General features: G+C 51.0%; 1 protein-coding gene across 1 annotated transcript in view; it reads left to right on the top strand.

The window, feature by feature from the left end:
- card9 (caspase recruitment domain family, member 9) overlaps positions 1-15,402 on the top strand; it is a 35,533-nt gene extending 20,131 nt beyond the window's left edge. Inside the window, exons 4-7 of the mRNA XM_038781806.1 lie at positions 5,599-5,924; positions 9,155-9,334; positions 12,320-12,463; positions 15,256-15,402. Of these exons, the coding sequence (XP_038637734.1) occupies positions 5,599-5,924; positions 9,155-9,334; positions 12,320-12,463; positions 15,256-15,402 (797 nt within the window). The remainder of the gene's footprint in view (positions 1-5,598; positions 5,925-9,154; positions 9,335-12,319; positions 12,464-15,255) is intronic.
- The last annotated feature ends 1,172 nt before the right edge of the window (positions 15,403-16,574 follow it).

Here is a 16,574-nt window from a genome sequence, read left to right as displayed (position 1 = left end):
AGTGCTGCACTGTCAGAGGGTCAGTACTGAGGGAGTGCTGCATTGTCAGATGGTCAGTACTGAGGGAGTGCTGCACTGTCAGAGGGTCAGTACTGGGGGAGTGCTGCACTGTCAGAGGGTCAGTACTGATGGAGTGCTGCACGGTCAGAGGGTCAGTACTGAGGGAGTGCTGCACTTTCAGAGGGTCAGTACTGGGGGAGTGCTGCACTGTCAGAGGGTCAGTACTGAGGGAGTGCTGCACTGTCAGAGGGTCAGTACTGAGGGAGCGCCGCACTGTCAGAGGGTCAGTATTGAGGGAGCGCCGCACTGTCAGAGGGTCAGTACTGAGGGAGTGCTGCACTGTCAGAGGGTCAGTACTGAGGGAGTGCTGCACTGTCAGAGGGTCAGTACTGAGGGAGTGCCGCACTGTCAGAGAGTCAGTACCGAGGGAGTGCCGCACTGTCAGAGGGTCAGCACTGAGGGAATGCTGCAGTGTCAGAGGGTCAGTACTGAGGGAGTGCCGCACTGTCAGAGGGTCAGTACTGAGGGAGTGCTGCACTGTCAGAGGGTCAGTACTGAGGGAGTGCCGCACTGTCAGAGAGTCAGTACCGAGGGAGTGCCGCACTGTCAGAGGGTCAGTACTGATGGAGTGCTGCATTGTCAGAAGGTCAGTACTGAGGGAGTGCTGCACTGTCAGAGGGTCAGTACTGAGGGAGTGCTGCATTGTCAGATGGTCAGTACTGAGGGAGTGCTGCACTGTCAGAGGGTCAGTACTGGGGGAGTGCTGCACTGTCAGAGGGTCAGTACTGATGGAGTGCTGCACGGTCAGAGGGTCAGTACTGAGGGAGTGCTGCACTTTCAGAGGGTCAGTACTGGGGGAGTGCTGCACTGTCAGAGGGTCAGTACTGAGGGAGTGCTGCACTGTCAGAGGGTCAGTACTGAGGGAGCGCCGCACTGTCAGAGGGTCAGTATTGAGGGAGCGCCGCACTGTCAGAGGGTCAGTATTGAGGGAGTGCTGCACTGTCAGAGGGTCAGTACTGAGGGAGTGCCGCACTGTCAGAGGGTCAGTACAGAGGGAGTGCCGCACTGTCAGAGGGTCAGTACTGAGGGAGTGCCGCACTGTCAGAGGGTCAGTACTGAGGGAGTGCCGCACTGTCAGAGGGTCAGTACAGAGGGAGTGCCGCACTGTCAGAGGGTCAGTACTGAGGGAGTGCCGCACTGTCAGAGGGTCAGTACTGAGGGAGTGCCGCACTGTCAGAGGGTCAGTACTGAGGGAGTGCCGCACTGTCAGAGGGTCAGTACTGAGGGAGTGCTGCACTGTCAGACGGTCAGTACTGAGGGAGTGCTGCACTGTCAGATGGTCGGTACTGAGGGAGTGCCGCACTGTCAGAGGGTCAGTACTGAGGGAGTGCTGCACTGTCAGAGGGTCAGTACTGAGGGAGTGCTGCATTGTCAGAGGGTCAGTACTGAGGGAGTGCCGCACTGTCAGAGAGTCAGTACCGAGGGAGTGCCGCACTGTCAGAGGGTCAGTACTGAGGGAGTGCTGCACTGTCAGAGGGTCAGTACTGAGGAGTGCTGCACTGTCAGAGGGTCAGTACTGAGGGAGTGCTGCATTGTCAGAGGGTCAGTACTGAGGGAGTGCCGCACTGTCAGAGGGTCAGTACTGAGGGAGTGCCGCACTGTCAGAGGGTCAGTACTGAGGGAGTGCTGCACTGTCAGACGGTCAGTACTGAGGGAGTGCTGCACTGTCAGATGGTCGGTACTGAGGGAGTGCCGCACTGTCAGAGGGTCAGTACTGAGGGAGTGCTGCACTGTCAGAGGGTCAGTACTGAGGGAGTGCTGCACTGTCAGAGGGTCAGTACTGAGGGAGTGCCGCACTGTCAGAGAGTCAGTACCGAGGGAGTGCCGCACTGTCAGAGGGTCAGTACTGAGGGAGTGCTGCACTGTCAGAGGGTCAGTACTGAGGGAGTGCTGCACTGTCAGAGGGTCAGTACTGAGGGAGTGCTGCATTGTCAGAGGGTCAGTACTGAGGGAGTGCCGCACTGTCAGAGAGTCAGTACCGAGGGAGTGCCGCACTGTCAGAGGGTCAGTACTGATGGAGTGCTGCATTGTCAGAAGGTCAGTACTGAGGGAGTGCTGCACTGTCAGAGGGTCAGTACTGAGGGAGTGCTGCATTGTCAGATGGTCAGTACTGAGGGAGTGCTGCACTGTCAGAGGGTCAGTACTGGGGGAGTGCTGCACTGTCAGAGGGTCAGTAGTGAGGGAGCGCTGCACGGTCAGAGGGTCAGTACTGAGGGAGAGCCGCACTGTCAGAGGGTCAGTACTGAGGGAGTGCTGCATTGTCAGATGGTCAGTACTGAGGGAGTGCTGCACTTTCAGAAGGTCAGTACTGGGGGAGTGCTGCACTGTCAGAGGGTCAGTACTGAGGGAGTGCTGCACTGTCAGAGGGTCAGTACTGAGGGAGCGCCGCACGCTCAGAGGGTCAGTATTGAGGGAGCGCCGCACTGTCAGAGGGTCAGTATTGAGGGAGTGCTGCACTGTCAGAGGGTCAGTACTGAGGGAGTGCCGCACTGTCAGAGGGTCAGTACTGAGGGAGTGCCGCACTGTCAGAGGGTCAGTACTGAGGGAGTGCCGCACTGTCAGATGGTCGGTACTGAGGGAGTGCCGCACTGTCAGAGGGTCAGTACTGAGGGAGTGCTGCACTGTCAGAGGGTCAGTACTGAGGGAGTGCTGCATTGTCAGAGGGTCAGTACTGAGGGAGTGCCGCACTGTCAGAGAGTCAGTACCGAGGGAGTGCCGCACTGTCAGAGGGTCAGTCCTGAGGGAGTGCTGCACTGTCAGAGGGTCAGTACTGAGGGAGTGCTGCACTGTCAGAGGGTCAGTACTGAGGGAGTGCTGCATTGTCAGAGGGTCAGTACTGAGGGAGTGCCGCACTGTCAGAGAGTCAGTACCGAGGGAGTGCCGCACTGTCAGAGGGTCAGTACTGATGGAGTGCCGCACTGTCAGAGGGTCAGTACTGAGGGAGTGCTGCACTGTCAGAGGGTCAGTACTAAGGGAATGCTGCATTGTCAGAAGGTCAGTACTGAGGGAGTGCTGCACTGTCAGAGGGTCAGTACTGAGGGAGTGCTGCATTGTCAGATGGTCAGTACTGAGGGAGTGCTGCACTGTCAGAGGGTCAGTACTGGGGGAGTGCTGCACTGTCAGAGGGTCAGTAGTGAGGGAGCGCTGCACGGTCAGAGGGTCAGTACTGAGGGAGTGCCGCACTGTCAGAGGGTCAGTACTGATGGAGTGCTGCACTGTCAGAGGGTCAGTACTGAGGGAGTGCTGCACTGTCAGAGGGTCAGTACTGAGGGTGTGCTGCACTGTCAGAGAGACAGTACTGAGGGAGTGCTGCACTGTCAGATGGTCAGTACTAAGAGAGTGCTGCACTGTCAGAGGATCAGTACTGAGGGAGTGCCGCACTGTCAGATAGACAGTACTGAGGGAGTGCCGCACTGTCAGAGGGTCAGTACTGATGGAGTGCTGCATTGTCAGAAGGTCAGGTCTGAGGGAGTGCTGCACTGTCAGAGGGTCAGTACTGAGGGAGTGCTGCATTGTCAGATGGTCAGTACTGAGGGAGTGCTGCGCTTTCAGAGGGTCAGTACTGAGGGAACGCCGCACTGTCAGAGGGTCAGTACTGAGGGAGTGCCGCACTGTCAGAGGGTCAGTACTGAGGGAGTGCCGCACTGTCAGAGGGTCAGTACTGATGGAGTGCCGCACTGTCAGAGGGTCAGTACTGAGGGAGTGCTGCACTGTCAGATGGTCAGTACTGAGGGAGTGCTGCACTGTCAGAGGGTCAGTACTGAGGGAGTGCTGCACTGTCAGAGGGTTAGTACTGAGGGAGTGCTGCATTGTCAGATGGTCAGTACTGAGGGAGTGCTGCACTTTCAGAGGGTCAGTACTGGGGAGTGCTGCACTGTCAGAGGGTCAGTACTGAGGGAGTGCCGCACTGTCAGAGGGTCAGTACTAAGAGAGTGCCGCACTGTCAGAGGGTCAGTACTGAGGGAGTGCCGCACTGTCAGAGGGTCAGTACTCAGGGAGTGCTGCACTGTCAGAGGATCAGTACTGAGGGAGTGCCGCACTGTCAGAGGGTCAGTACTGAGGGAGTGCCGCACTGTCAGAGGGTCAGTACTGAGGGAGTGCCGCTCTGTCAGTGGGTCAGTACTGAGGGAGTGCCGCACTGTCAGAGGGTCAGTACTGAGGGAGTGCCGCACTGTCAGAGGGTCAGTACTGAGGGAGTGCTGCACTGTCAGAGGGTCAGTACTGAGGGAGTGCTGCACTGTCAGAGGGTCAGTACTGAGGGAGTGCCGCACTGTCAGAGGGTCAGTACTGAGGGAGTGCCGCACTGTCAGAGGGTCAGTACTGAGGGAGTGCTGCACTGTCAGATGAATTCCCATGTCAGTCAGAGACGGGTAGGGACATTTTCCCTGGTATCCTGGTGGCTATTTAACCAGCACAAGTTATGTCGTTGCTGACAGTGGGATCTTGCTGTGTACAACGTGATTACAGTGTTTCCTACATTACAAACCTTCCAAAAGTACTTTTTTAAATTAAATTTAGAGTACCCAAACATTTTTTCCAATTAAGGGGTAATTTAGCGTGGCCAATCCACCTACCCTGCACATTTTGGGTTGTGGGGGCGAAACCCACACAGACACGGGGAGAATGTGCAAACTCCACACGGACAGTGACCCAGAGCCGGGATCGAACCTGGTGTCACAATATACACATCAGTATATCATGGTGCAGAAACACACAGTGATTGACACACAGCAAGACCAATCAACACACACAACACCACAGCCAATCACCAGTTAGAACACACGCACTGGTTTAGCTCACTGGGCTAAACCGTTGGCTTTTAAAGCAGACCAAGCAGGCCAGCAGCACGGTTCGATTCCCGTACCAGCCTCCCCGGACAGGCGCCGGAATGTGGCGACTAGGGGCTTTTGACAGTAACTTTATTGAAGCCTACTCGTGACAATAAGCGATTTTCATTTTCATAAAGGCAGAGGGCACCATGTTTCCCGCTCATTCTGGATGCTGCCTCTCAGAAGCACAGGAGTATAGTACAGACTCAACTGGTTCTCAAGAGATCTCAAGAGATTCAACTGGTTCGGACAGGCACAGGTCTCTAGTTAAACTAACATCGTGTAAACCCACAGTTATAGTATGTCTATTATTTTATAAGTAGTTAATAAATTAGAGTTGAACCTTCTTCAGCGTTGGTGGCATATGTTAGCTTCACAAGTCCACACTGCCCAACACTTCATACTTGAGTGACTCTGATAATTTGGGATGTCTCTTTGGCCCTTGGATTTGCTTTGATGTCAGTTGCGGAGGGGATTGCATGTCAATGTGCTGCCTCTCCCAGAGGAATAACCAGGGATTGCTAAGTGTATAGATTGCCAGGCGGGGACAATGGGGCGAGCTGCAGAGAGCCCCTGTGTGATTGAGCCTTGCTGTCAGTCTGCTTCCCGGGTCCATATCTCACACAGAGAAGCTGGCGAAAGGGACGATGCTGGATGTTTGGGGCTGGCTGGCATTATCGGAGTAACGAGAGGCTTTGTTTTTGTTGAGATGCCGGAGGTGAGTCCAGCCTCATGCAGCTGCTGATGGCCGAGATACAGAAGCAGCAGCAGGCGGTGATCCAGGCCAACAAACGCCTTCAGGAGACGACCATTGAGCTGTCCAAGAAGGACGATCAGATCAGACAGCTGCAGGTCAAAGTCAGCGAGCTGCAGAAACACCAGGAACGTTTCTGGAAGATGCGGGAAGAACGGAATAATTTCAGCGAGGAGCTGAAGTGCTGTAAGGAGGAGAATTATAAGTGGGCGAAGGACTTTGCGATGCAGAGCGAAGAGAAGAATACAGCACTGATGAGGAACAGGGACCTACAGCTGGAGGTGGGTCTGATGAAAGGTACAAAATCCCACTTAATCCCACTTCTCCCAGATTCCCCATGCATTCCCCTCTCTCTTCTCCCGACAGGAATGTGTCCTTGCTTCTGCGTGTATCAGGTGTGTAGATTCTTCTCAGCTGCAAAGAGCAGTTTCTAATTTTCCAATTCTACCCTTGAAGCAGCCTCCTGAACTTCGTAATAAAATCAGAAAATGCTGGAAACTCTCACTCGGTCCGCCAGCGCGTGTGCAGAGAGAGACAGAATTTATAGTATAATAATAATCATAATCTTTATTGTCACAATTAACACTGCAATGAAGGAGGGCGGCACGGTGGCCTAGTGGTTAGCACAACCGCCTCACGGCGCTGAGGTCCCAGGTTCGATCCCGGCTCTGGGTCACTGTCCGTGTGGAGTTTGCACATTCTCCCCGTGTCTGCGTGGGTTCCGCCCCCACATCCCAAAAAAAATGTGCAGAGTAGGTGGATTGGCCATGCTAAATTGCCCCTTAATTGAAAAAAATAATTGGGTAATCTAAATTTATTTAAAAAAACACTGCAATGAAGTTACTGTGAAAAGCCCCTAGTCGCCACATTCCGGCGCCTGTTCGGGGACATAGAGGGAGAATTCAGAATGTCCAATTCACCTAACAGCACGTCTTTCGGGACTTGTGGGAGGAAACCGGAGCACCCAGAGGGAAACCCACCCAGACACTGGGAGAACGTGCAGACTCCGCACAGACAGTGACCTAAGTCGGGAATCAAACCCGGGTCCCTGGGGCTGTGTAGCAACAGTGCTAACCACTGTGCTACCGTGCCGCTCGCCAATGGAACCTTTGGAATGAAAACTCACAGAGATGCAGCATTAACTCAGGTCCTCTCTCCACAGACGCTGTTAAACCTGCCGAGTGTTCCCAGCAGTTCCTGAGTTTATTTCAGATCTGCAGCATCTGCAGGTGTTTGTGAATTTTCCATTTACGTCTCCCAGATTTTAATCATTCCCATTGTGCACAATCCCATTGGATCAAACCCCTACCCATTCACTCCCATTGTACACAATCCCAATGGATCAAACCCCTTCCCATTCACTCCCATTGTACACAATCCCATTGGATCAAACCCCTTCCCATTCACTCCCATTGTACACAATCCCAATGGATCAAACCCCTTCCCATTCACTCCCATTAGACACAATCCCAATGGATCAAACTCCTTCCCATTCACTCCCACTGTTCACAATCCCAATGGGTCAAACCCCTTCCCATTCACTCCCACTGTGCACAATCCCAATGGATCAAACCACTTCCCATTCACTCCCATTGTTCATAATCCCAATGGATCAAACCCCTTCCCATTCACTCCCATTGTTCACAATCCCAATGGATCAAACCCCTTCCCATTCACTCCCATTGTTCACAATCCCAATGGATCAAACCCCTTCCCATTCACTCCCATTGTTCACAATCACAATGGATCAAACCACTTCCCATTCACTCCCATTGTTCACATTCCCAGTGGATCAAACCCCTTCCCATTCACTCCCATTGTTCACAATCCCAATGGATCAAACTCCTTCCCATTCACTCCCATTGTTCACAATCCCAATGGAACAAACCCTTTCCCATTCACTCCCATTGTTCACAATCCCAATGGAACAAACCCTTTCCCATTCACTCCCATTGTACACAATCCCAATGGGACAAACCCTTTCCCATTCACTCCCATTGTACACAATCCCAATGGAACAAACCCTTTCCCATTCACTCCCATTGTACACAATCCCAATGGATCAAACCCCTTCCCATTCACTCCCATTGTTCACAATCCCAATGCATCAAACCCTTTCCCATTCACTCCCATTGTTCACAATCCCAATGGATCAAACCCCTTCCCATTCACTCCCATTGTTCACAACCCCAATGGGTCAAACCCCTTCCCATTCACTCCCATTGTTCACAATCCCAATGGATCAAACTCCTTCCCATTCACTCCCATTGTTCACAATCCCAGTGGATCAAACCCCTTCCCATTCACTCCCATTGTACACAATCCCATTGGATCGAATCCCTTCCCATTCACTCCCATTGTTCACAATCCCAATGGATCAAACCCCTTCCCATTCACTCCCATTGTTCACAATCCCAATGGCTCAAACCCCTTCCCATTCACTCCCATTGTTCACAATCCCAATGGCTCAAACCCCTTCCCATTCACTCCCATTGTACACAATCCCAATGGCTCAAACCCCTTACCATTCACTCCCATTGTTCACAATCCCAGTGGATCAAACCCCTTCCCATTCACTCCCATTGTTCACAATCCCAATGGATCAAAGCCCTTCCCATTCACTCCCATTGTTCACAATCCCAATGGATCAAACCCCTTCCCATTCACTCCCATTGTACACAATCCCAATGGATCAAACCCCTTCCCATTCACTCCCATTGTACACTATCTTAATGGATCAAACCCCTTCTCATTCACTCCCATTGTACACAATCCCAATGGATCAAACCCCTTCCCATTCACTCCCATTGTACACAATCCCAATGGATCAAACCCCTTCCCATTCACTCCCATTGTACACAATCCCAATGGATCAAACCCCATCCCATTCACTCCCATTGTACACAATCCCAATGGCTCAAACCCCTTCCCATTCACTCCCATTGTACACATTCCAAATGGATCAACCCCCTTCCCATTCACTCCCATTGTACACAATCCCAATGGATCAAACCCCTTCCCATTCACTCCCATTGTACACAATCCCAATGGATCAAACCCCTTCCCATTCACTCCCATTGTACACAATCCCAATGGATCAAACCCCTTCCCATTCACTCCCATTGTTCACAATCCCAATGGATCAAACCCCTTCCCATTCACTCCCATTGTACACATTCCAAATGGATCAAACCCCTTCCCATTCACTCCCATTGTACACAATCCCAATGGATCAAACCCCTTCCCATTCACTCCCATTGTACACAATCCCAATGGATCAAAGCCCTTCCCATTCACTCCCATTGTTCACAATCCCAATGGATCAAACCCCTTCCCATTCACTCCCATTGTACACAATCCCAATGGATCAAACCCCTTCCCGTTCACTCCCATTGTTCACTATCTTAATGGGCCTGACCAATAGAAGAATGTTGGATGAGGTGTCTCTGATGTTGCCGTGGTGATGATGAATTCCGTGACTATAAACTGAGAATTGTAAACATTGCTGCAGATTGAGAAGTTGAAACACAGCCTAATGCTTGCGGAGGATGGTTGTAAAGTGGAACGTACACACACCATGAAACTCAAACATGCCATGGAGCAGAGACCCAAACAGGAGCTGATCTGGGAAGTTCAAAAGGAAAACGATTTACTGAAGGCAAAAATCCAGGAGCTGATCCGTCCCCTGCAGGTGAGGAGGGCGGGAATTATCCTTCCTATTCCAGGAGCTGATCCGTCCCCTGCAGGTGAGGAGGGCGGGAATTATCCGCTTGGATTCTTCCTATTCCACATGCTCACTTGTGAGGTCTGTTCTGTGGACTGGATTACATTTTTTTTTTTTTTTTTTTTTATAAATTTAGAGTACCCAATTATTTTTTCCAATTAAGGGGCAATTTAGCGTGGTCAATCCGCCTACCCTGCACATCTTTTGGGTTGTGGGGGCGAAACCCACGCAGACACGGGGAGAATGTGCAAACTCCTCACGGACAGTGACCCAGGGCCGGGATTCGAACCCGGGTCCTCAGCGCCGTAGGCAGCAATGCTAGCCACTGTGCCACCATGCTGCCCTGACTGGATTACATTTTGTAACTCGCTCTGAAATTGTTTCCCCTCACCCTCATTCCCCTCACCCTCATTCCCCTCACCCTCATACTCCACACCCTCATACTCCTCACCCTCATTCCCCTCACCCTCATTCCCCTCACCCTCATACTCCTCACCCTCATTCCCCTCACCCTCATTCCCCTCACCCTCATACTTCTCACCCTCATTCCCCTCACCCTCATTCCCCTCACCCTCATTCCCCTCACCCTCATACTCCTCACCCTCATTCCCCTCACCCTCATTCCCCTCACCCTCATTCCACTCACCCTCATTCCCCTCACCCTCATACTCCTCACCCTCATACTCCTCACCCTCATACTCCTCACCCTCATCCCCCTCACCCTCATCCCCCTCACCCTCATTCCACTCACCCTCATTCCCCTCACCCTCATTCCCCTCACCCTCATACTCCACACCCTCATACTCCTCACCCTCATCCCCCTCACCCTCATACTCCTCACCCTCATAATCCTCACCTTCATTCCCCTCACCCTCTTACCCCTCACCCTCATAATCCTCACCTTCATTCCCCTCACCCTCATACTCCTCACCCTCATACTTCTCACCCTCATACCCCTCGCCCTCATACCCCTCGCCCTCATACTCCTCACCCTCATACCCCTCGCCCTCATACCCCTCACCCTCATACCCCTCACCCTCATTCCCTCACCCTCATTCCCCTCACCCTCATTCTCCTCACCTTAATTATCCTCACCCTCATTTATGCCTTTGTTTAATCCAGACTCCTGGCTCCTGCCCTCCATAAGCATCAGCTCATCCTAAACTCTGCTCCCGCCTCCCAACTCACTCCGAGTCATGTTTGCTGCTGAGTGTCTAGAATCTAGTTTTAGTTAAAAGTGGTAGTGTCGCTATTGGAATGAATTCTGGGCGGAATTAATAGGAACAGGGGGACAGACGTAGGCCATTCAGCCCTTAGAGCCTTCTCCTTCAATGGGCCATTCAAACCCATCATGGCTGCTGGTCCCGCTTTCCGTGCTATCCCCATATCCCTTCGTTTCCAGGGATCTATCGATTTCTGCCTTGGACATGTTCAGTGATTGATCTTCCACATCCTCCCGGGTTAGAGAATTCCCAAGATTCCCCAACCCTCTGAGTGAGGAAATTCCCACTCATCTCAGTCTCAAATGGCCGACCCCTTATTCTGGGATTATGTCCCCTGGTTCTAGACCCCCCAGCCAGAGGAAATGTCCCCTCCACATCGGGAACCCTGTAAGAATCGTGCAAGTTTCAATAAGGTCACCCTCGTTCTTCGAAACTCTGAGAATACAGATCCTGTCTCCCCAATCCCTCCTCATCAGACAATCCCGCCATCCCGGGAGTATTCTGGTGAACCTCCATTGCGCTCCCTCTATGGCAACTATATCCTTCCTCAGATAGAAGTCTTACAACACCAGGTTAAAGTCCAACAGGTTTGTTTCAAATGAACATTGTCAGACTTCTTACTGTGCTCACCCCAGTCCAACGCCGGCACCTCCACATCCTGGCTACCTCAGATAAGTGGACCAAATTCTGAAGGGGGAGGGCCAGTGACCTTCGTCTGACTCATTGAAAGAAACGGCTGCTTTTCCCACCGACCATTGATCCATCGCGTTGAGACTTCAATGAATTTCAGCTGTTGACGTTATTTGGTGCATTGTGGGTTGAGAATGCCGTGTATATTTTAGTTACTTGAGTTTATTTTCTACCCTTTTGTGGGATGTGGGTGTCGCTGGTTGCCCATCCCTAATTGCCCTTGAACTGAGTGGCTTATTAGGCCATTGCAGTGGGCAGCACAGTAGCACAGTGGTTAGCACAGTCGCTTCACAGCTCCAGGGTCCCGGGTTCGATTCCCCGCTGGGTCACTGTCTGTGCGGAGTCTGCACGTTCTCCCCGTGTCTGCGTGGGTTTCCTCCGGGTGCTCCGGTTTCCTCCCACAGTCCAAAGATGTGCAGGTTAGGTGGATTGGCCATGATAAATTGCCCCTTAGTGTCCAAAAAGGTGAAGCAGGGTTACTGGGTTACGGGGTTAGGGTGGAGGCATGGGCTTGAGTAGGGTGCTCTTCCCAATGGCCGGTGCAGACTCGATGGGCCGAATGGTCTCCTTCTGCACTGTAAATTCGATGTCCGATGATGTGTCAGCCCCTTGCTGTGGGTGTGGAGTCACCTGTCGGGCAGGTGAGGTAAGGACGGCAGATTTCCTTCCCAAAAGGATCATTAGTGAACCAGATGGGTTTTGTTGTTTGTTGCAATGATCACCCTTCCTGAGACTAGTTTTCAATTCCAGAGTTTATTAACTGAATTTAAATTCCATCAGTTGCTGTGGTGGGAATTGAACCCCTGTCCCCAGAGCAGTAACCTGGGGCCAATTAGTGGCCGAGTGACATTACCTCAGTGAGTCTCAGTCTTTAGGGGGTGTTCATTTTAACCCTCTCCACTGTACTTCCATATAATCAGTTGCTTTATAATTAACTCCATATGTCCACTTAACCTGTATATTGTAGCTAAGAGACAGAAACAATCTGCGATGCTCGTTGATCTAATCTGGATTAATTTGATTGACACACAAATTGCAGGCTGACAAAGTTGATAAAAATAAGATGTACATCCAGATTTTGGAAGATGATCGGAGGACAGCACTGGAGGAGCACCAAGAACTTGTCAACAGCATTTACAGTCTTCGCAAGGAGCTGCGGGATGTTGAAGAAATACGGGATACGGTGGGTTTTCCCTTTCCGTATTCTGGGATGTGGGTGTCACTGGCAGGGGTGGCATTTATTTTCCAATACTTCAAACATAGAAACATAGAAAAAAGAAGCAAGGGGAGGCCATTCGGCCCATCGAGCCTGCTCCGCCATTCATTCTGATCACGGCTGATCATGAAGTTCAATACCCTGAACCCACCTTCCCCCCATATCCCCCGATCCCTTTCCCCAAGACCTGTATCAAATTCCTTCTTGAAATTACACAACGTTTGGCCTCAACTACTTTCTGTGGGAGTGAATTCCACAGATTCTCCGCTCTCTGGGTGAAGAAGTTTATCCTCACCTCAGTCCCTAAAAGGTTTACCCTTATCCTCAAACTTTGACCCCCTAGTTCTGGACTCCGCCACCTGACAGGAAACAAGAAGGTGGAATAAGTGGATCTTTTTGTGATTAGCAGGCGTTGACTAGTGGGGTACCACAGGGATCTATGCTAGGATCCCAACTGTTTACATTATATATTAATGATTTGGACACGGAAACTAAATGTATTATCCCCAAAATTTAGTCGCTGGTGTCATGTGAGAGTACCTTTAAGAAATGGGTGTTTATAAATGGGTATGTATATACATATCTGTAGTGAGAGTACCTTTAAGAAATGGGTATTATTACTGCAGTGATGTCAGAGTGGGTGGAGCTGGCCTGTCTGTCAGCTTTTTACTTTCATTTTAGGCTGTTTACTGCAGGGTCTCTTTTAGTTTCGTTTTCAGAGCTGGATAGCTGCAGTCACAGCCAGAAGGTATATTCGAGACTCTCTGTAATCTAAAGACTGTAAGTAAAACTAATAACAGTAGCGACTTTAACCTGATGTGCTTCTGGTAAAAGGTGTTTTAAGTCTTATGAATGTTAAAAGGAAAGTAAGAATTACTTAGTGTTGTATTCTTTGGGGGTTGTATTTGAATTGATGGTTGCTAAGATGTTCACTGTATGTTTTAAAAAGGTTAACTTGGGTTCATAGAATAAACATTGTTTTGCTTTAAAAAATACTTTTCCATTTCTGCTGTACCACACCTGCAGAGTGGGCCGTGTGCTCCCCATACCGCAATCCGTTAAAAGGTGTGGGTCAGGTAAACACCATGATACACTTTGGGGTTCTCGAAAACCCTGGCCCATAACACTAGGATTATCTTTACATCCTTTTTTTGACAAGGGTGTAATGTTTACAATTCTCTAGTGTTCTGGGCCCATCCCTCAGTCTAAGGAAAACTGACAAATTATGGCCGGTGCCTCTGAAGTTTCCATCCTGACTTCCCTCAGTATCCTTGGATGTTGCCCATCTGGTCCTGGTGCTTTGCCAACTTTAACAGACGGGATCTCCAAAAACTCTTCCTCATCAATTTTAGACGCATCTAGTATTAGAATTCCTCCTCTGTCACCATGTCCTGGGTAGCATCTTCTCCCTTGCAGCGGATGCAGCTGTATAGAACCTTAGTTAGGCCACACTTGGAGTATAGTGTTCAATTCTGGTCACCACACTGCCAAAGATGTGCAGGGTTAGGTGGATTGGCCATGATAAATTACCCTTAGTGCCCAAAATTGCCCTTAGTGTTGGGTGGGGTTACTGGGTTATGGGGATAGGGTGGAGGTGTTGACCTTGGGTAGGGTGCTCTTTCCAAGAACCGGTGCAGACTCGATGGGCCGAATGGCCTCCTTCTGCACTGTAAATTCTATGATAGAAGGCTGTGGAGGCTTTAGAGAGGGTGCAGAAGAGATTTACCAGGATGTTGCCCGGTATGGAGGGCATTAGCTATGAGGAGAGGTTGACTAAACTTGGTTTGTTCTCACTGGAACGACGGAGGTTGAGGGGCGACCTGATAGAGGTCTACAAAATTATGAGGGTCATTGACGGAGTGGATAGCCAGAGGCTTTTCCCCAGGGTAGAGGGGTCAATTACTAGGGGGCATAGGTTTAAGGTGTGAGGGGCAAGATTTAGAGGAGATGTACGAGGCAAGTTTTTGACACAGAGGGTAGTGGGTGTCTGGAACTCGCTGCCGGAGGAGATGGTAGGAAGCAGGGACGATAGTGACATTTAAGGGGCATCTTGACAAATACATGAATAGGATGGGAATAGAGGGATACAGACCCAGGAAGTGTAGAAGATTTTAGTTAGACGGGCAGCATGGTCAGCACGGGCTTGGAGGGCTGAAGGGCCTGTTCCAGTGCTGTACTTTTCTTTGTTCTTTGTTCTTTATTCTTGGTAAAGACAGGTGCAAACTATTCACTTAATACCTCAGCCATGCTCTCTGTGTAAATCCCCATTTTGGTCGCTAGTCGGCCCCACTCTCCCCTTTACCATTTCAGAGCCCGCAGAATACTTTGGCAATTCCATTTCATCTTCGCTGCCAGTATCCTTTCATACTCGCTCTTTGCTTCTCTTATTTGCTTCTTCACCGCCCTCCTTCACCTTTCGTTAAGTTATGGCGAGGTTACACTTTAAATAAATAATAAATTATCAATTTATTCATAATTTAATAAAATCATTGAAGTCTGAGAGATGTTTAATCTACAAGGGACTCTGGGATAATGGAAATGAATTTGAGGGTAACAAACACATTAACCATGATTTGATTGGATGGTGTGGCAGGATCGAAGGGCTGAATGGTCCTCAGCCCGATATTCCGGTAACTCCCCATTTTCTGGAGTCGAGCTGCACTGAGTCAGCTCATTCCAGGGATAATATTCTTCAATCGGTCCAGCCATAGCTGCTTGATAATCCTTATTCCCATCTTTCCCTCTCTCATTGTGTGAAGATCCTGGAGGAGAAGGAGGTGTTTGAGCTCCAGTGCATGACTTTGCAGAAGGAATCCCAGATGTACAGAGATCGCATTGAGTCAACCTTGCAGCAAATGCAGGAGGTGGCGATAGAGAGAGATCAGGTAACTGGGAAAATCCAGTGAGGTTTGAACGACAATAATAATTGTAATAATCTGGCTTTGTCATGAGCAGACAGTTAAATATAACGATAGAATAGGCAGTGTTTCTGTAAACTTCACCCTGGGATTATTATTCAGCATTATAACAGGTACCATGATGCATTCCTGTAGAGGGATGTGTGATTGTGTCTGAATCCTCTCTGACCCACGTACTGGCCATTATCGAGAATCCTCTCTGACCCACGTACTGGCCATTATCGAGAATCCTCTCTGACCCACGTACTGGCCATTATCGAGAATCCTCTCTGACCCACGTACTGGCCATTATCGAGAATCCTCTCTGACCCACGTACTGGCCATTATCGAGAATCCTCTCTGACCCACGTTCTGGCCATTATCGAGAGAGGACATGTGTGAGATTCTCCGTTGGCGGACGCCAGAATCGGGAACCGCGATTGGCCGGAGAATCGATTCCAACGCCAAAATCATGGCAGGCGTCAGTTTCATGTCAAATCACAATTCTCCGTCGCCTCGACAACGACGTCAGTGCGTTCCGGAACACACGAGCAGTAAACACCGTTTGCATATCATCAGCGGGTCCGACCTGGTATTCCCCGGGGCCTCCGCAATGCTCCCCCTCCGATGGGCCGAGTTCCCGACGACGAGGTTCACTTCTGCGTTTAAAAATGGTGAAACCGGCGGGGCGGCTGCTGAGGGAGAGAGAGGGGGAGGGGGACGGAATGTGTCCAACATCGCCACAGTGTGCTGACAGTTGTGCCGCTGGCCGGGGGGGAGGGGGGCGTCTGCCACGACTGGGGGGGAGTAGTGCGGGCTGACGAGGAGGTGGGCTGTGGGGTCGGGGTGGACGGGCACGGCACACCATTGCCGCAGCCGGCAAAGCAGCCATGCAGCTGCGCACGCCGCTGACAGCCCACTGTCAACTTAGTGCCTTGGGTCGTATGCCACCCCCACCTCCCCTAGGGCAACCCACCCCCGGGTGCCCTTTGGCCCCAGCCGGCCCATCAGCTGTATGGGCCGCGCTCCGGCACAACCACTGCCATCTTGTTGGCTGGGATGAGTGTGTGTGGGGAGTGTAATGTGTGTGTGCGGCTGGGATGAGTGTGTGTGGGAAGTGTAATGTGTGTGTGCGGCTGGGATGAGTGTGTGTGGGGAGTGTAATGTGTGTGTGCGGCTGG

Source organism: Scyliorhinus canicula, chromosome 21 (assembly GCF_902713615.1).
Source record: "Scyliorhinus canicula chromosome 21, sScyCan1.1, whole genome shotgun sequence".
NCBI classification, from domain to species: Eukaryota; Metazoa; Chordata; class Chondrichthyes; order Carcharhiniformes; family Scyliorhinidae; genus Scyliorhinus; species Scyliorhinus canicula.
The sequence above is the reverse complement of the archived record's forward strand: the minus strand, read 5'-3'. Positions and strand labels throughout refer to the sequence as shown.